This window comes from Pocillopora damicornis, chromosome 2 (assembly GCF_964200805.1).
Source record: "Pocillopora damicornis chromosome 2, jaPocDami1.2, whole genome shotgun sequence".
Classification (NCBI taxonomy): domain Eukaryota; kingdom Metazoa; phylum Cnidaria; class Anthozoa; order Scleractinia; family Pocilloporidae; genus Pocillopora; species Pocillopora damicornis.
In genome coordinates, this window is record NC_142671.1 from 33,221,669 (window position 1) to 33,242,628 (window position 20,960).

Below are 20,960 nucleotides of genomic sequence, written 5' to 3' on the forward strand. Positions count from 1 at the left end.
AAAATTTCGGCCAATATCTAGCCATCTTGACCTCACGCCTCGTCAAACACGTATTTTTTATTTCATGTATATTAACTCGTCTATGAGCACATTCTAACACTTAACTAATATTGTGTCCAGAAGTTACAACTGTCTACGTTGTCTATGGTAGATGCAGCTATCGACAGTGGTCGACACTGTCCACAGTGATGAGATACAGTTATCTGCATTATAGACAATGGACACAGAAGATACAGCCATCTTCGTTGTCCACTGCGAAGCCAGTCAATTGTTCTGTGTACAGTATACAGAACGATCCACAACATCTACTCTTTACGTTTAAATTTTTCTGGGTAATTTCTTTGTTAAAAACATGTTCTGTATTGTTTTCTTCAGACATAGCGAGCTAGTCAGCTGATTTCCACCTTTGGCCGAAATCACATGTGCTTCACATGATATTTTAAGCATCGCACACGTTCTGTTCGCTCTGAATCTCACATTCATCATGTGTTAAGCGGTCAATTGTCATGGTAAAAGCCACTTTTTTACCTGATTACCGTCAAAATCGCACAATAATAATTGTCTTAATGGTTTAAATTTCCTTTTCCGATTAGTGCAAGGCAGGGCTCATAGGGTAGGGGCACATTTAATCTATGATAACAAAACCTGCCTGTGGGAAAGAGGTCACTTGTGTGTTAACAAAATGTGCAATAATACATAAAGAAATTGCAGCTTGTATCTCAACGAGCATGCGATAAATGCTAACGAGTGCACTACTTTAGGCCTCAAGAAGGGAAGGGTCTGAATCTCCCAGAACTCTGAGCGCGCGTGTTCTTTCCCACGATGCACCGTGAGCAGGTACCGGCCGGTGTCGGACTCCTGACCTGCTTAGGTAGTTGTAGGATTCTCTCGTAGAGGAACTTTAATTCATTATGGTTCAAGTTCAAAAGAATGTCTGCTTGATTGTTATCGACGGCTGGGGCATCTCTGAAAACAAAGAAGGTACCAGCTGTTTTCATGTCGGCAAAACATATCTTTTTGTGGACTTCATTTCAGCAATTTGTAGTGCGATCGATTGATAAATTCTGTATGTACTGTACATGTTTGGAACATATGTCTTCACTTTCATTGATCCGGCGATGTTGATACTGAGAAATGTTTATTTAAGAAATATGTTGCTTTTGTTCATGAACATAAACATGGTCTTGAAAAATTTATGTAATTTTTTAGTGTGCGAACTTGACAGAATTGTCACGTCACGCTCTGACTCTCATTAATCTATTTTTATGTCAATATTTGAATATCGCCATGTTCCTGATTTTGACATAACTTGCTAATGTTTAATGTGTGTAGTAAAACGTTTACAGACAATCAAATTCTCATAGATTGCAAACCGAAGCATTTTGTGCGCAAAGTAGTTCTCTGAATCCAGACTCGTTGTTGCGTGACATATCGAGTGTATTAGTAACGAACATGAGATGTTTAGTAAGAATTCAGCGTTCAGTGTTTGAAAATGTCAAAAATTTTTAGAAACATAAAAACTTTTAGCTTCCATTCTTAAACCTGAAGGGTTGAAGACTAGAGACCACAAGTGTAACATTTCTGAAATTGTTAACCAGAGAATGATTTTCACATAGATTTATAGATTTGTAGATTTAAACTTGGTTTTGCCACTATTTTTAGCTTTTTTTAAACCCTTTAACTCCCAAGATCTAAATGGTAATTCTCCTTACAGTCTGTGGTACTGTACTTGCTATGTTAGTTCGAAGAATTTGGGATTGGATCAACATATAATCCCCTAATTGATATTTTTCTTTATTCTCATCACTTATCTGCTTGATATTGTATTTACATTATAGGGAGAAATTCTGTTTTGGTCACTCATGGAAATTAAAGGGTTAAAATTAATAATATATGTTTGAAAATTTATACCCCAGTCATATCTAAGCCTTTGGGTGCTGTATCTTATCAATATCCTACACTCAAATTTGATGTTGTTTGTAGGTTCTATTTTTTCAGAGATAAATAACTGTAAAGTAAATGGTTTGAACCCAGGAGTATCAGTAGTTTGTGTAGTGTGATCGTCCGGGTGAGTGTAGTTCTGAAAAGAACTGTTGTTGGTGACTGACGTTTCGACTATCTGTGCGATAGTCATCTTCAGAGTCAAGTAAGGAATAGTTGTCAGTCGATGATGTTATAAAGTCTGGTCTGTTGAACGTGATTGGTCTGTTTTTGCATTTTGCATTTTGCAAAACCACCATTTTGCATTTTGCATTTTTAAACAGACCAATCACGTTCAACAGACCAGACTTTATAACATCATCGACTGACAACTATTCCTTACTTGACTCTGAAGATGACTATCGCACAGATAGTCGAAACGTCAGTCACCAACAACAGTTCTTTTCAGAACTACACTCACCCGGACGATCACACTACACAAACTATAAATAACTGTACTCAATAAACAACCAAGTGGAAAAAGGAAATAAATCAGTGATGCTAAAACTTAAATAATGTCAGAGTGTGAAGCAATCTCATTCACTTACCTGCCTTCATACAGGAAATGCCATTGCTAATGCTACGGTACCAGTCATGGATGCATTTTGCACTGGACAAAACAATGCTTACACCACCCTAGATGCTTCTGGTTTGTCAGTTGGCTTACCTGCAGGACTTATGGGTAACAGTGAAGTAGGACATCTGAATATTGGAGCTGGAAGAGTTTTGTACCAGGTGTGAAATATAGGAAACTATGCCATCATATCTTGATTATTCGTATAATCAAAGCTATAATAAGATTCTCAAAGATGATTGGTTATGACCAGTCAGATTTGAGTACTAATTGGACAGCATATGCATCATGCTTGTAATTAGACAGTGCAAGTGTCATGGCTATCTAATTGGATCGTAGGTATCATGTGTGTGCACTGCTGTTATGATGCATTTTGTAGAATTAACTGTATCTTACAGAGTTGCAATGAATGGCTAGTTTGTTTTTCAAATTTTGTCACAGTTTTGATGAATTGGCAATAGGACTTTGTGTTGCCCAATATTGTCTGTAATTATACTCATAATGAACATGTTGGACTCCTGTTTGGTGGTCATCCCATTTTGTTAATCACTCAGATTACACACCAAATTGGATTCTACTGAGTCCCATTACCTTCAAAACACGACTTGAAGCACGTGGTTACCCAAAAAGCCTAATTGAAAAAACGTTAACTGAGGTCTCGTTTGCCGCAAGGCAGTTGACACTTAAAAAACAAACCAAAAAAACTACAGGCAAAATATTGCCTTTTGTGACAGCATACCACCCAGGGGTTAAAAATTTAAAACAAATACTGATGCAAGAATGGAACCTCATCCAAAATCAGCCACTGCTGAAAACAATTTACAAAACGTCTCCGATTATATCATACAAAAGAGGTAAATCGCTAAAAGACATACTCATCAGAGCGAAGCTTAAATTAAAGGCTTTTGCGTTGCAAACGTAAAACCACACAGGGGAGTCTGTGTAGGCCTGTCTATGACCTTTTCCACCAGTGATTCTTTATAATCAGTAGCAGAGTTTAGGGAAGGAGGGGGAATGGGGTGAGAGATGATCCCTAAAAAAATAGACCCATGTTGCCATGTGTTTATTCAATGTTATAACACATTAGACTTACTATGGAAATTCTGATTGGTTGAGAGCATGCAGTCAATAGCATGTGTGGTTGATATCTGTAGCAGATATTGGGTTACCATGTCAAGTTCAAAGTTTGGCTAGTTTCCAAGCCCTTCATTCATGCACATGTAGTATTCTCAAAATGTTTCGAACTCAGAGAGAAGTTCCTGACTTCTGCAGATTGTTTAGCAAATTTACAATAGAAAAAAATATTTGATTCACCGAGTTTTTATCAAACTTCATGTCTGCGTTATCTGCCTCAGCCCTCTGCTTTGGTAGATAACTCATACCTTGGCATTGATACTTCATGATATTATGCACAACCTCTTCCAATAATTGTTTAATCAATTGCAGATGATGCCAAATAGGGTTACAACAAAAGAGGGGCACATAAGGCACAGCTGAGTGTGTCACTGATGTTCTTATCACACTTTGGTGTCTTGTATGTGTGATTAAAAAGGAGCATAAAGTTTTTAATGGAGATGTCATCTATATGTCTGTCTTCCAGTGGATCAAAATAAGGAGCCAATCAAAATACAAAAATAACTCTGAGCTCATTATAATTACAATCATGTATCAAAAGGCAACAATGATGCATGAAAGTTAAATATCTGATTCAGGTTATTCTCCTAGGCAATGACAAGACACTGTTTTAGGACCCTTAATTGTTAAAAAAAAACTGCCAAATGAATTTGATTCAGATTTATAAGCTGCAAAAAAAATTGGATCATGAAATAACACTCAATCAAACTACCCACAGCCAGTTAAGGTTTTGAAGCACAGTGATTTGGATGGAGATTCAAAGTGTTCTGTAGACACATCCTTTAATAATCTGTCTAAAAACATCTTTGTAGAAAGGAGATGGTCCTTGTTAATAAGTCCATGGAGATTGGGTATGTTTATGCCAGTGACATAGTAAGGGTCCATATCAATCTGTACACTTATAAAATTTGTTTATTACAATTGTAATTAAAATTATGGCTACTCTTAATCACTCATGCCTTACATTATTGCTTGTCCTTTTTTTCGGTAGGATATTGTTAGAATTAACATGACCTCTGACAATAAGGAGTTTTCAAAAAACGAAGTTTTTGCTGAAGCAGCAGAAAAAGCTAAGGCTTCTAATGGAAGGTTTCATTTATTGGGTTTGGTGAGTAACCATGTGTTATTAAGATCACTTTCATATGTCTGAACTATACACTAATAATCAACAATTAACTCTTTAACTCCCAAGATTATAATAGTAATTCTCCTTACTGTCTGCCATATAGTTGCTGCAATGTTAGTTTGGGGAATTTGATATTGGATCAACATATAATCCCCTAATTAATATTTTCCTTTACTCTCATAACTTTTCTGCTTGATATTGTATTGATATTGTAAAGAGAAATTCTGTCTTGATCACTCATAGGAGTTAAAGGGTTAAGTTGTTAATCAAGTGAAGTAATCTTGATCTTAAGATCTCACAGGACAAATATTTAACTCGACTAAAGAGGTCATTCATTTTTCAAGAGAGTGAGATAGGGAAAAGATGTGAGCCCTGCTAAAGGAAACAAAACCTGGGCCTTTGGATTTTGCCGTCAGATGCTCTACCAGTGCAAATTCATTGTTGAGTGGGGCCATACATACATGTAAGGTTCAGAGATGACAATGCCCTTTATACTGCTAAGATCAACCAAATTGAAAGTAGTCGATCATCAAACATCTGAACATCAATTACACTGTACACAGATTTTTGATTATTTTGACTCACTTCTCTGGTCCCCTTTTTTTTATGAATTCAATATGAATTAATTAGTCAGATCTGAGATCCTTAACAACTTTTTACCATGATAAAACAAAGCAGTGTACTGAATCAGTGTTGATTCTACTCCATTAAATTAATACAACTTCAGAGAATGCCAGAATTAGCAATGTACATGCACTGTTAGTAGCAGCTTGAAACAAACTGATTTAGGTCAGTATTTTAGGTTGTAAAATGTTGGTTGTCATAAATTAAAGGTTTTTTGTAGGTACTTTGGGAAATTTTTGTATGATGCACAATGATGTGAAAATGTCCTTCAATTCTTGGATAATATTGATTAAATGATATTGGTTTTATTTTAGGCTCAGTAAGGAGGTATTGTGTTTAATCCTTCTAATATTTTGCCATGCACATGAAAAATGTTTACAAACAACTTACCGTAAGCAGGGTGGGAAGTGTTCTTTGGAGTGTTCTCTGCAGGTACAAACTTTATGAAAAAAACAATATCTTCCTTCTTCTGCAACAACCACAAACACTCCCTTATCTAATTAAATAATTTGAAGGCTTACATTGTATCATGATGGATTCAAGGTTTGAACATTGGGGAATTTCATTTGGCTGATATTCTTGGATATCACCTAGTTTTAGCTGGGGGATATTCAGGCATGTGTTGTATTTAGACCAGTTGCATATGAGCAAAATGATTTGATGGATCATAATATCAATTATCCAGACTGTTCAGCCCAGTCTGCACAAACCCAGAAGATAGAGGTGGGACTGTACTTGCACACTTGATGTGAAAGTATACATTATGGACAATTTTTTTTCTACAGGTCAGTGATGGTGGTGTCCACGCCCACATCAATCATTTAGAGTCAATGATTGATGCAGCTAAGGAGCTTGGTGTTCCCAAGTGTTATGTACAGTTTTTTGCTGATGGAAGAGACACATCTCCAACCAGTGGAGGTACAAAATATATTGAAGGAAGCTACTTCACCACCAGGCTATCCAATAGTAATTAATTGTAATAATAATGATAATAACTAGTGTCATAAATTAAGTGCCAATCAATTTGAGGCTTCAACATCCCCACCCCATCCCTCTCTCTCCTTTTCTGGGCAACCCAGGGATGTTTTGACCATTATCTGTGCCTGGGGTGGGGAATTTGAACCTAAAGTGTCATGTCTTTTCAGAAGAATACAAGTGTATCTTTAAATATGGAGATGTTTAAAGGTAAAGAGTTCATTCAGGTCTGCAAGGTCTCGTTTTTGAAAGCCTGGTCAATGAGTAGAAAGTCAGAGTCACTGATTTTGCCTCTAAAATTAAACAAGAAAACTGACCATGTAATCCAACACTTGGGTATGGGCATTCAAACACAATTTTGCTCCCAGCAGGGATAGGAATTAGAACAAACCATTCTTCAAATCTTCAAATACTCAAATACTGGATTGAGGGAGGGATGTTGAAGCTTTGAATTGATTATTAACAATTAGTTCTCAGGAGTAAAACCCATCAATGAAAGAAGTAACAAAATCTCTACTTTAACATTTTTTAAGTGACATATGTGGAACAAGTCTTGAAGAAGCTGAAGGACATCAATTATGGCTCACTAGCCACAGTTGTGGGCCGTTACTATGCAATGGACAGAGACAAGCGTTGGGAGAGAATCCAGATTGCTTATGAAGCTTTGGTGCAAGGAAAGGGTGAAGAAACCACACCAGATAAAGTTATTGAGGTAAAGACAGACAGTTGACTGATTAGACTGTGCAAGGTGTATCTGACTGGCTCAAAGATCCTTCAATTAGGCATGCAATTCCTCCACCTGCTGTTTATAAATTGTCTCTGTTTATATTATGTTTGAGTTTGCTTTTTTTTTTTCATTTAAGGTTATCAAAGGTCGCTATGAAGCAGAAGGAGACAAGCGTGAAACAGATGAATTCCTGAAACCCATTATTGTGGACCCTGAAGGAAGAATAAGAGGTTTGTGTTGAGTGTTTAAAACTGATGAGAAAGCAACTGAGTATTAATAGACAGTATATATTTGATTTTTTTCACCATAAGATGCAAGAACACAGTTTGCTATAAATCACATGGTACAAACTTTTATCTCCTAGTAAAAAGTATTGCTTTCCTCATTAAAGTATTACTGCAATATCTTTTACTAAAAAAGCTTAGTTACTTTTATCAGTTAAATGCTTATGATATCCATCATGAATTATTTTGGCTATTTATTTCTCTTCAGATGGAGATGTCCTTTGTTTTATTGACTTCCGTTCTGACAGGATGAGGCAAATCAATGAAGCTTTTGGAATAAAGCCACCTTTTGAAACAAATGTTATTCCTTCTAATCTTGTAAGTATAGTATCTTGTTATTTGAAGAAAGAGGAACAAAATAATATTTCAGTAAGTCAGGAGTAATGTAATGGTTAGATACTTAAAAAGGACAACTGTTATGGGACACTAGGATCCAAATTTGGACTCTAGCATGTCCAAAATCAGCTGACATTGTTCAAAATTGAATACATGTGTTAAAAATCAGACATGAAATGTGTCTAAAATCTGAAAATACATGTAGTTTCTAAGATTGGGCAGTAGTGTCTGAAATCCAACACTTGTGTCCAAAATTGGATCCTAGTGTTAAAAGTAAGACACATGCCCAAAATTGGACATCAGTGTCCAAAATCAGGATGAAAGTATTTAAAATTGGATGTTAGTTTCTAAAATTGGATGCTAGCATCTGAAATTGGGCACTGATGTTTTAAATGGGATACTAGTGTCTGATATTGGATCGCAGTATCCAATAACTATTTCATTCAGTTGTCACTTTTCAAGTATCTAACCATTACATTGCTCCTGACCTACTGAAACATTTTTTCACTAGTGTCCAAAATTGGACACTAGTGCCAAAATCTTACCTCACCTATTGTCTAAAATAGGACATTTGTGTCTAGAATTGGACAATAGTGTCTAGTATAGCCCTCTAGGGTCCAAAATCAAGCAATGGTGCCCAAAATCAAATACCTGTGTCCAAGGTTGGACCTCTTTTAATTGCATACTGCGGTATATAGAATTGGATGCCAGTTACTAAAATCACTTAGCAATTATTTCCAAAATTGGACGCTAGCATACAAAATTTGACATCGATGTCTAAAAATGGACACTAGAGTTGAGGGTGCATTTATGTTTTTACTGATCAAATTTTAATTTGTCTTTAATTTCAGCATCAAATTACCATGACACAATACAAAAAAGAATTTCCCTTCCCAGTCATGTTTCCTCCTTTTACTCCAAAGAATGTCTTAGCAGAATGGTTATCTTTTCACAATGTTCCTCAGTTTCACACTGCTGGTAGGTACTTGACAAAAATTAACCCTTTAATTCCCTTGAATAATCAAGACAGAATTTCTCTTTACACTGTCAATATAGTGCCTAGCAGACAAGTGATGAGGTTAAAGAAAAATATCAGTTGGATTATTAGTCAATCAAATTGCATATTCTCCAAACTAACATTATAAGAATTGTATGGCAGACCATAAGGGGAACTTTTCTTATTGCAAATGAGATCGAGGGATCAAAAGGGTTAAGATCACATCTCAGGTTTTTGTTATAAATCTGAAATTAATTTAATTTATAAAATACTTGTCAGGTTGTGATCATTGCATTGACTGCAGTTGAAAGGAGTAACACAGCCAGGTATTTCCTGGTGCAGTGGGCTGGGATCATTTAAGTTTTGATTTCCTTGGGTAGAAGACAGTTAAGTTTTAAACATAGTAATGTCTGTGCCTGTCCAGGAATAAATTAAGGCCATAGAAAGTGAGGGGTAGGGAATGATTTTTAATGGACCATACCTCCCTGTCATGGGTCAGTGCCAATAAGACAAGTAGCTTAGTAGATTATGGGCATGGTTGAGCATCAGTACCCAAAGTTTATGCCTGTCTTTGCAGTTGGGTTGTTCTTTCTTACATCCAGGCATTTCATTTACATAAAAATATGCAAGGCAGTTCTTTTTTTTTCCTCTGATGGTTTTGTTGCATCCATAGAAACTGAGAAATATGCACATGTAACTTTCTTTTTCAATGGTGGCGTGGAGAAACAGTTTGAGGGAGAAACTAGATCAATGGTTCCTTCACCAAAAGTGGCCACATATGATTTGAAACCAGAGATGAATGCTGCTGGAGTTGGAGAAGAGGTAAAAATAAAGACCAAAAAAAAAATCTTTGATGTTGTTACTTAGTTTGTAAATGTGAAAGTCTCTCAAGCAGCTTCTCTGTGGTATTTCAGGTGTTGCTCCCCCTTAAAGGAGTGGCACCATGTCCTGGGTAAATTCAAAGTAGACAAGTCAACTGCATGACCTCGACAATGCCAGCTACTATGAGCAGTCCCTCCCTTTTAGCCAAAGTCTGTGGTGTGAGTTAAAAGAAAATCAGTGAAGAAATGTTAGTGTGCTGTGTGGGGCTCGCACAACAGACTTTGCCAAAAAGGAGGGACTGCCCACAGTCTAGGCTACCAAAAGTCAAAATAATTTATTTAATATGTAGTTTAGCAGGAAGGACCCAAGCTTCCATGCTGAATTTTTTTTATATTTCTATTAACAGGTTTGTAATGCTGTTAAAAGTGGCAAGTACCCATTTGTAATGTGCAACTTTGCTCCGCCTGACATGGTTGGTCACACTGGCAAATATGAGCCTGCAATCAAGGGTTGTGAGGCAACTGGTGAGTCAACAGTGTTGTACAATCAGTTACAACACTATGATGGTTATGCATTTGAAATTTGCCGAGATGAAAAAGCAAGTGTTTTTTTTGGACACAGATAAAGCAATTGGTGAGATTGCCAAAGCATGTGAAGAGACAGGCTATGTGTTGATGATAACGGCAGATCATGGTAACGCAGAGCAGATGATGAGTGAGAAAGGTGGTCCTCATACTGCGCACACAACAAACAGAGGTTAGTTGTTCACTTTGTAAACTAGTGAACACTCAATGTGAAAGAAGCAATTTTAAGTCTTTATTCAGGGAAATGATTGGGTGATGGTAACCTGTAAGTCTATACTGCACAGGAGGTGCTCATTGGAAAAAAATCTTTTCAGTCTTGAGTACAGCTTGAGGCCTATTATATTTGATGGTGATGTATTTAAGATTCCAGCCCACTGAGATGCTTTAGAAGAATAGAATCAGACATATTACAGCAAAAAAAGGGGGGGGGGGAAAGGGGTGGTACTTGGGATGAATAGGCACTAACCTTCCCCCCTTTAGAAAAAGTTTCCAGTTTCTTAAGGCCGGTTAGAGGTGGATATGCTCACTTACAAAAGTCAGTCACTAGGTTGGTAATGATTTGCTCTTGGCTTTAATTTTCTTTCAGTTCCTTTTATTATGACTGGGGGACTTAAGTTTAAAGAAACTACCCACAATGCTGCTTTGTGTGATGTTGCTACCACTGTATTAGATGTGATGGGTCTCCCTATTCCAGCAGAGATGGGTGGACAGTCGCTACTGGCTAAATAGGGTGTGGCTTCCTTCAGTAATCATGGGTAGTCATCTGCTTTGCAACTTTATAGAAAACTTAAGATGTGGATTTCCTTAAAATAACTGTTAGTAATCACAGAAGTTTATATGTTTTAGTTTTTTTCTTGATAGACAAAAAGTGTGAGATGTGTTTTAAAATGATTAATGATAAGCGCAGTGAAATATTCCTTCTTATAAAGGGCAACTGAATTCTTAACCCTTTAACTCCCAAGATCTCATAGGTAAGTCTCCTTACTGTCTGCCATACAGTTCTTGTGATGTTAGTCTGGAGAATTTAGTATTGTATCAACTTATAATCCCCTAATTGATATTTTTCTTTATTCTCATCACTTTCCTACTTGATATTGTATTAAAATTGTAAGGAGAAATTCTGTCTTGGTCACTGGGAGTTAAAGGGTTGAAAAAATAAAAAAGTAAGTGACAAGGCAATAAAACAATAAAAATGATCTTCAACTGGAATCATACTATAAGGGCTGGGGTTGCAGATATTTATTTTGAATTTTAGCCAATGAAGTCTTACTCCCAGCAAATCAACATGAAATTATATAGGAATGCTATAAAATTGCCTTTTATTGATAGCTTAACTATATGATATAACTTATTTTTCCCAATTAATTTTGCCAACTTAGTGGTAATCAACTGAATGAGTATAATAAAGGCCTGAGTATTATCAGATTAAAATGAGAATGAAATCTCTCTGGAAATCACTTTTCCTGATGTAAAAGGATACATAACCATTATTTGCCACCACAGACCTACTTCTAATTCTTAACACCACCTGCCTCACTGCAACTCTACATGCGGTTTTTTCAAAGGAAGGGGTTGGGTCCTCCTCAGAATACTTTGAAGGTGTTCCACCTAGTACTCTGCATTAGTGTCAAAGTCAAGAATTGCAAAGAGTGGAATTATACATCTTTTTCGTTGACGCTGTGCCTTTCCATTTTTTATCAGAAGTTGAAAGGATCAAATAAATATGTTAAAACACTTTAGTGGGTTCCTCAATACCCAAAGAGACCATGATGAACAGATCTAGACCTGTTTTCAGACCCTCAAGCTGGAGAACCAACTATACCTTTGGGGCTGATAAATACTTAAATTGCCTATATAGGAAATTATGCATTTCCTTCCCTCCTATACCACTTCAGAACTAAGGATAAGTGTCAACCTCCTTACTCAGCAATTGGGTGATAATAATATTACACTGTTTAGTCTACTACTGACAATAATGTGATTCAAAGTGGTTGACATATCTTTATTGTCCAGTTCACCACTTGTAGCAATCTGGAATGTTGTTCAGAAATTCTTCTTCTGCTGGCGTGTTCTCTCTTCCCAAAGATTTGTTCCTCTGGGGATACCTCCCAAACTTGTCAATAACTTCCTGTTATTAAAAAAATATATTACGTGTACATTGAGTGAACTATTGTGACTTATTTCAACTAATAATAAGTGTCCTGTTTGTTAAAGCACAACTTTATAAAACAACCATGTAGCACATATCAGTGTTTGATTTAAAGTGTATATTTAAAGAGTGATCTTTTTTTTCTGGCTCAGTGTTCATACAAAATCCTCTTCTTCCAGAGGAAAGCTTTAATCTATGTTTGTCTGATTAGCCTGTTCCAGGCCCTCAGTCAGGATATTTTAAGCAGAGAAGCAGATGAGCAACAAATGGCACTTGTTTGTCAAGGAAACAGCCACCTGATCCCTTCCATTTTGTGTTTACCCACTCTTTCACTTATGAGCTTAGCACAGGTTATTTTTCAATGCCTTAGCTAAGACACATTTGGGGATAAATACAATGGTTACACTGCACTTAAAATTGTATCATTTGGGACAAGTAATTGTTTATCACCTAGGAGGGAGTGGGAGGGTTTGCAGGAATTTGGAGAACTTGCATGGTTTTCAGGTAAAAGGTAGGGGGGATAAATCATTGCTACAGAGTATAGAGATGGGTACTACAGAAAATTGACTGCCAGCAAGGGAGGGGGGGGGGGTCACAAGAAGGAGGGAATCAGGTAACTTTGGTTGTGACACAACCAAAATCCCCAACCACCTCCTTCCTCCAGGCAATAACCAGTCCTTTAGATAAAGTGTTTAGGCTGCTTATGTCTTTAAGCAGTCCATTTCATCATAAATAACAGGCCCATGCAGGGTCTTTCCAGAGAGTTGGGAAACTCTGAGTTGTTGAGTTAGATTGAATTGCTAATACAGCAGGTTCCTACAGCCCCTGATTAAGGGCAAGGCCAATAGACATGCATTACCTTGTGTCTTGTAGCAAATTCAATGTAACCTTTAGCCATTTCTTCATGCTGTGTACCTTTAAAGTCTTCAGCTAATTTAGAAATTAAACTCACTGATAACTCCTGTTAATAAGAAATAAATGAAACCTGTGATTTAAGTCCTAAGTGGGTGTTTCAACAATTAAGCCTGCATGTCCCCAATGTAATTTTTAAGTTTATACTCTCAGGTCTCAAAAAAAAAAAGAAAAACCAACTGAACACTAAATATAGGCAAGCAAGATAAGTTTTACAAAACAGATTTAAAAGTGACTAAAGAAAACTAAGGCATGTTGAGAGTCCATGTTTTTTAGGCCAAGACAGGACTTGTATTAATCAACAAAAATTGGAAATTGTAAAACTTCCTAGTTTATGCCTGATCATGGAGTGCTTGATCAGGCATTATAAAAAGGTGAAAATATGCTTCATAATCTGTATTGACATAGGATCTTGGACTAGGAAACCTGCAATAGACAGGGAACCCACTCACCTGATCTTCCTTGCTTTCACTGTGTTCAAATGGCAAATATATGAAGCCTCTCTCAGCAAAATGAAATTCCAAGTGGTTGTGAGTTTTACCATCAATAAACTGTAAATCAAAGTAATCAGATATGATGAATTCTGAGGTTAAATCTTTCCCATCAAACCACCCTGTTGATCTGAAGGTATTGCAACCTCATAGTTTATATTTCATGTTTTTTGTTATTAAAAATTATTAACAGTCTCTCTCTCTCTCTTTCCTTGTCTTTGTCCTTTTCCAGCTGTCCACATTCTGAAAAAGTCTGGTATTAATAAAGAAAAAAACCATGGAAACAAATTAAAAGTTTACATTCAAAAGCCATACACCATGACATGATGTCAGTGCCATGTTTTAGATTCCTCACACACTCTCCAAATCACAGCAAATGAGGTTAACTAAGACTATGACATGAGCAGAATGACTCTCACCTTCCTGGCAATTTCCCTAGCTCGGGTGTCACCTGAAAAAGCCTTGGCACTATTCTGTTCAAAAGAACAGAAAAACATGTTATAGCTATTATTGTTTGTATCTTTGCCATGATCTCCTGAACAATTTTGGTATATGAAAAGTATGTTTTGAAAGCTCGATCAACGAGGGAAATATTTTAGGGTTTCCGTCAAAGCCCCTTAACTGAATTAGATAGTTTACATCAAAAAGAGAATTGCAAAAATAATCAATCTATAGGTGCAGTAACTGGTAAGTCTCTTTCGGGATTCTTCTCCTAATCACTACCCTAATTAGCTCTTGAAAAAAAACTTGGAAACACCTCAGACATGACAAGAACAACTATTATACATTAGACTTACAAATGAAAATTCTGATAGGTCAAGTGCATTGTCAGTCAATATACAACGGCATGTGAACTCCATAGATAAACCTGCAATATCTGCAACAGATATTGGGTTATCATGTCAAGTTCAGAGTGTGTCTAGTTTCCAAGCCCCTCATCCGTGTAGTCTTCTAAAACTTTTGCAAACTCAGAGAAAAGTGCCTTCTTTTGCAGATTATTCAGAAGATGTATAATAAAACAGTTGTTGAATTTGGTTGTGTCTGTGTTACCTGCTACTGCCTTTGGCTTCTGCAGATAACTCAGTCCTTGGCATTCATAACTCACGATATCATGCTCAACCTCATCCAATAATTGCTCATTACAACCCTAACGCCTAAAGTGCTGCTGTTAATTGAATTAAGTGGAATAGTTTGTTATTTAACCTACCCTGAAAATACTCCTAGTAAACTGGTCAGTGAGGATGATCAGTGCCAGTGATGGCTTGGGCTCAGTTTCCCACTCTTTCAGTTCTCCTTGCACAGCTTTTTCAACCTGTAACAAGACAACTACCATTACATGTCACTTTAAATAAAGTGATTGTCGAAACATGTATGCTTAGATCTCTCAGCTTTTCCAAGAGCCAAGGGCGTGGTTGTAAATGGGTAAGGGAGACTAAAGGGTGGGGGAGGAGAGAGACTGGAATATGTTAGGACTGCCAAGAAAAATTAAAGAGCCATAAAGAATAAAACAGCCTTAAACATGTCCCTTCAGAGCCCAGTTCTTTGAAAACCATGCTCTTCCCCCATCCATGCAGGAATGTAACCAATTGCCACCTCTTGTTGTTTCTGATCATTGTCTTCACTTACCAAAGATGAAAATTTTTGTCTGATTTCTTCATCCACTTGAGCTCCACCGTGAAACCACTTTTTTTCAGCTCCAGGGCTGAACCAGTACTCAAGGACATTTTTCCAATGGTCTGAGTTATTACCAGAACATAAAGACCTAGTAATGACTTTCACAACTGCTCCACGTTTTGTCCTATCCGACGAAGAAAAATTTCATAAAGCAAGTTTAAATATCAGAGAAAATCTTTCGTGGTCCTGAACCTTCACGACAGAACAACTGTATATTTAGTTCCTATGAGTGCCCTGATTGGTCAAAAACCCACCGTTTTATACACTGGTAGACCCATAGAATTTTATTTTTTTGTTGTTTTAAGTTTATTTCATGAAAGCAATAGATATATCGATTATAGATTTACACCGGTTTACAAGCGTACGAGTGTTCTCCTAACATCTGGAGTGGGTTACTTCGCTGCTAAACCGATATAAAGTGTGTTCTGTTATTCAATTAATCCACTACAAAGTAAAGATCATTGAGTTGCACGGATAACTTGAATGTGCAGACGCGCTTTTTGTGGGCACCACTCAGTCTTTCGAGATTTGCCAATTATTATCTCAATAATTAAACATGTGGTGCAAAGTGACAAAGCTGACACCTTCAGCAATAAGAAAAAGTTTGTTGAAAACTTACAACTCGGTTGGTGTACTTAATAGTACACCAACTTACCATGTTACCATAACTTACCATGTTTTAAGCCTCACTGGGCTAAAAGTCTTGGTAAACACTGCACTACTGACAAAAATAGCGGCCATCTTTTTCGTTGCGAGTGTCACAAAATTGCGTGACAGTCAAGGAACCTATCGCGCTCGGCTAAAAATACAACCCGTTGATAATCCGCTAAGCTTGTCGCAGAAGAGCTCGTAAAAGCTTAGTAATTCGAGGTGGAAGAGAGTTTTGAGAATAACTGAAGATCTCCAAGACACGGTAAGTTCCTGAAAAATTCTATGAAAATACGATGGTGAATTTGCCATCGTTAAAAATCGAAAACGGAATGCTTTAGTTACCTGCGCCCAACAGCTGGTTCTTTCATGCACACTCAGACAGCGTTTGTCTTTGTCTTCTAACATATCATAGAAAGCCTCGTTTATGTTAAATGTTTTGAAACCATGAACTGTTCAACTTCTTCCTGGGATTTCTTTAAATTTGTGGAAGCTCATACAAACCACACGAATGGTCAACTTTTCCTGGTTTTACAAGATGTCGTTTCGATCAGGTGTAAATGCAACTTCGTGTACTTCAATCCGGATGGAAAAAAAAAATGAGAGCCTCGCTCAGTTATATGTCTTCTGTTTAGCATAATCGGTTCTCATTCTGAGCACTTTTTTCTCTCAAAAGAAAAACGATTTGAATCACATAAAAAATAATTCGCAAATGATTTGGCTTGCATTACTTCGCGACATATAAAATATTCATTTCCTTTCTTTAGACAGAGCACCCAATTCCTGAAACTTCCGTAAACAACATTCGTATAGCGTATAGCTATGATTTTTTTGTCCTTTGCTTTTTATTTTGATTTTCTATCCTTTTAAGCTACAAATGATGTTTCGTTTCATATGGCGAGCTTGGTTCGACTGAGATTTACATATACATGAGGCGAAAATTTGTTTTTCGTGATGTTTAGTCGATTAAAATTCAGTCTGCGCGTTATGTCACGCAGGGTGTTTTGGTGGCACGGGTGGTCACGCTTTTAACGCAAAGGTTTGTGTTCCTGTTTGTTTTCCTCGTCAGCAAAAAGACCATGTTTAACAGTCAATATAAGGAAGCTAATGATGTGTTGAATTACTGGTTCGGAGGAGGGGACCGTTCCAAGCGACCAAAATGGTTCGGAGGCGGAGAAGAAGCTGCTAAGGAAGTAAAAAACAAGTTCGGACCTCTGGTAAGTTGAAAATGTCGTTTCATCAAGCATCAAGTAGTCTACTTTAATCGATGCACAGGGTGCTTACCATTAAGCCAAAAAGTCTTTAAATTTCAGTTTTATGGCAAGTGACAATGTAATATTTCCAGAAATCTCGTTGGGAAATTGTAGAATACCTACAGATGTATTTCTCTTTTTCCATTCGGAACGGAACGGCAGAAAATTCCATATCAATTGAATTTGTCCTCCGTTTCCAGGCTAGAGAGGGACGAAACGGCTGATAGATTATTAATGGTGCGCGCAATCTTATCCGCTGGGTCAAATTGGGAAAAACCATAACAAGGAAAACGCGCCAGAGAGGTCAAGTCACGATTGGTTTTATTTTCACTTTTGCTGACTGATTGAGACTGAGGGTAGCAGAGTTAACAAGACCACAGACGAAGTTTAATCAGGGTAAACAGGAATAAACCTCGTCCTGTTATTCTCTTTAGGTAGTGAAGTGATGCACAATTGACTCAGATAAAATACTATCTTATCGCTTGTAAACAGAATAATTGAGAGATGGTAAGTTTTGAGCTCGGTAACTGATATAAATATAGGTGTTTTTCGTCTTTCTCTATTTCTTTGCCGAGCTCAAAACTCACCATCTCTCTTAATTATTTTGTTTACAAACATGATGCTATCAACATTTGTGATCCTAGCAACATGTAGGACGCGTGTCACGGGGATTGCGGAATCCGAAGGTCTGAGGTTCGGTTCCTCATGGCAACTCAGAATTTTTCTTTGTCCCATGCTCGTGAAAAGACAGAAAACATCTTTCTCTTCCCTATCTTTTTTTTCAATCTCACAATAAAGATGATGAGAAAAGTCTCTCTTCTCTTACAAGTGATTCACGTGAATGTGTTTAAAGCGAGAAAAGGAGACACTTTTTCTTTGAACCTTTTCTCTCTCAGGTGGAGAAAGCCAGAAATGACGAGTTGAAGCACTGGGAAAATGATCCTAAAGCCACATTAGCGTTGATCATATTACAGGACCAGTTCCTACGAAGTCTTTTCAAGGTTTGTATAACTACACGCTTATATCCGATTGACCGACGGACCGAAAGATGGCACGTCAGACCGACCAGTCGGCCAACCTATTCAACCGGGCGATCGACCTATCGAACGACCGAAAAAGGAATGAAACACGGATAAACCAACCAGCCAAAAAACAGATCAGGCGAAGGACTTTGTCGCGTAATTTTGTACAATTTCGTTACGAAATAAGAAAACATGCTACTGAGATTGACATTTTGAAGGCGCGTCGGCCTTCGACATTTTTTTGTAAGGCGTGTCGCTTAGATGTGATTTTTCATTAAGCATTACGACAAAAATAGATATATATTACACTAGAGAAGAAGTTAATCGAGACAAAAAGTAAAAGCGAAGTGGTCTTCAGTCAGAATAATTATGTAAACGAGAGAGCGTTTGTCAGTTGTTCTAATCAGAATCAGTTTACGACAGACCTATTGGCTGAACATTACAGTCACAGCCGAGAAATCGAGTTATCTTGTAAATTTGACACTTTGGTATTGTCAACCGAGTTAATCATGTAAATTGACCATTGTAAAGAGTTTCTAAGCTAACCTTTTTTTAAGCATTAGCCCTTCGTCAAAGCGAATAACGAAGGGCTAAGTTTCGAAACATCAGCTTAGAAACTCTTTACGGCGACCAATTTACAATATCAACTCAGTTGAAAACACCAAATATCTTGTTATACTACCCCACCAACGCTGGACCACAGTAACCGAAAGGCTTTAGAAATTTACCCATTTATTTACTTATCGAGTGGGTGAACCCGATTTTACTAGGAAAAAAAGAAGGGTGGGGAAGGAGGTCGAAAGTCGAGGACAATCTCTCGGATGGTAAATTTGAAAGTGCGCCTCTAAGTCGAAGATTAGTAGCTCAGCTGAAAGCTGATGGATGACGCTTACTTTAGAAAATTTCGGGCAAATTAATGTCCATGCATATCATGGAATACCCATCTTAAGATAGAAGGTATTTTTTCCAAATTGTTTCGTTCGGTTATTTCAGGGCAGTCCCACGGCTTTCTCAAGAGATACATATTGTGAAGAACTGGCCAAAAAGGTAAATAAAGTTTCCTCTTCTTCTTGCCAGCATATTACCAGCATTTTTACCTCTTTTTAACATTTATTTCTCACCTTTCATTTCTTGGTGTTAAAAGTTTATACAACGCGAGACACACGATCATCTAAAGTTCAGCGCCGCTGCGAGAGTTTTCATTTATCTTCCACTGGAACACAGCGAGAACAGAGAGACTCAGGTGAGTCAGCGGCAATAAGATTTCTGGCCGTGCGTATTAAAATATACAAGGAAATATTTGTCATTCTCGTCCAGTCAAAGTGCCATAATTTGCTTTTCGCCTGTCCCTGCAAGTGCCGTAAACCACGTTTCGGGAATGCATGAACACTTCTAGACCGAGGAGTTGGGCCAACGGCGACTACTGTGACCACAATATTCCAAGTTTAAGTTACGAGTTGTTTGAAATGTTAAAGTGGAGACTTCAAGTCAAATTGACTTCTGAGCACGCAGCATAATCTCGCTTCATTTTGACCCAACCGTTTACTTTTTCGTTGTAGGAAATGAACGTGCAGCTGTTCGCTCAGTTAGAGAAGGACTGCAAAGGGGGCGAAGACGAGTCAAGTGGAAACGTTTGGTACAAGTTTGCTTGTCTTCACAAGGTGAGAATACTGGTTGGTTTACCGGTGGGAGTTGACAATTATTTTACGCGACGTGGGAAGCAAAGATTGCAGACCGATTTTCGACAAAATGCAACCGACAGGAACGCAGAATATTAAATAAAGATAACAAAGTTTAAAAAGAAATTGACGAAAGAGAGAAGGAGAGAGAGGGCTAACTTGCCAAGTGATGGTTTGAATTTGCGTGCAATGCGCACCATCTGCGCCAGTGATCATATTTTGAAAACGCTCCAAATCCGCGAAAGCCGAACCAAAGCCAAATTGTATTCCCTGACCGCATGGAAGCCTTCAATAAAGCGGGCAAAGAGCTCAGAACAAAATCCCAGCACTACAATGAATCCATTCCTTCTTTCTTTTGTATTCAGGAGGTAGTGGATCAGTTTGGGCGTTTTCCACAGCGCAACAAAGTTCTTGGCAGAGAGAATACTCCAGAAGAGGACGAATGGCTGAATAATCTTCCCGACCGTTTTAAATGGTGAAGACGACAGACAGCAGAGTGATAACAAACCAGTAGATAAAATGCGTCGATTAGATCACAGCTTTAGTCCGGATCCCACCTTCACGTCTTGGAAGGAGCCTTGATTCTCCATTTCTTATCAGCCTTTTAATCCGACTAATAGAGTTTGTTCTCGACATTTTGGTTTTTAAATCAAAAAAAATTCTTTGACTTAAATCTAGAAGTCGATTTACATTTGTAATCAAAACCTGTAAGAGCACGACCAAAATTCAAACTTTGAACAATAAAAGATGTCGCACACTACCCTAGCTGTGTTTTGCAGAAAGCTTCCATTTCCTAGGGCTGCTTAAAGTTCAGTAAACGTTCGAGAGAATTTTAATTTATTATCTTGCTATTGAAACAATTGTTCCGCGAGCGCGCGTTAGATATGAGATGATACTCAGATAGTCGTAGGGCCGATTTGGCTTAAATCATTTCATATCCAACAAACTCAACAAGCGCGGGTGGAATCA

The 20,960-nt window shown here is 37.5% G+C and overlaps 3 protein-coding genes across 3 annotated transcripts; 2 read left to right on the forward strand and 1 right to left on the reverse strand.

Annotated features, from left to right (window-relative positions):
• Positions 1 to 782: 782 nt before the first annotated feature.
• LOC113670039 (2,3-bisphosphoglycerate-independent phosphoglycerate mutase) lies at positions 783 to 11,609 on the forward strand. The gene is made up of 12 exons (XM_089197970.1): positions 783 to 981; positions 2,543 to 2,715; positions 4,680 to 4,796; positions 6,224 to 6,356; positions 6,947 to 7,125; positions 7,277 to 7,370; positions 7,633 to 7,742; positions 8,612 to 8,738; positions 9,431 to 9,579; positions 9,986 to 10,103; positions 10,201 to 10,335; positions 10,750 to 11,609. Exons 1-12 carry the CDS (start codon positions 912 to 914, stop codon positions 10,890 to 10,892), a joined length of 1,548 nt encoding a protein of 515 aa, XP_089054096.1. The 5' UTR covers positions 783 to 911; the 3' UTR covers positions 10,893 to 11,609.
• Positions 10,708 to 16,220, reverse strand: LOC113670040 (uncharacterized). Its single transcript, XM_027186125.2, has 7 exons — positions 16,063 to 16,220; positions 15,342 to 15,513; positions 14,923 to 15,027; positions 14,135 to 14,188; positions 13,677 to 13,775; positions 13,172 to 13,273; positions 10,708 to 12,291 (listed from the first exon to the last, which is right to left on the reverse strand). Exons 1-7 carry the CDS (start codon positions 16,128 to 16,130, stop codon positions 12,178 to 12,180), a joined length of 714 nt encoding a protein of 237 aa, XP_027041926.2. The 5' UTR covers positions 16,131 to 16,220; the 3' UTR covers positions 10,708 to 12,177.
• LOC113670037 (uncharacterized) lies at positions 16,160 to 20,749 on the forward strand. Its single transcript, XM_027186120.2, has 7 exons — positions 16,160 to 16,302; positions 17,107 to 17,254; positions 18,187 to 18,291; positions 19,306 to 19,359; positions 19,457 to 19,555; positions 19,872 to 19,973; positions 20,357 to 20,749. The coding sequence occupies exons 2-7, from the start codon at positions 17,117 to 17,119 to the stop codon at positions 20,468 to 20,470; spliced, it is 612 nt and encodes a 203-aa protein (XP_027041921.2). The 5' UTR covers positions 16,160 to 16,302; positions 17,107 to 17,116; the 3' UTR covers positions 20,471 to 20,749.
• The last annotated feature ends 211 nt before the right edge of the window (positions 20,750 to 20,960 follow it).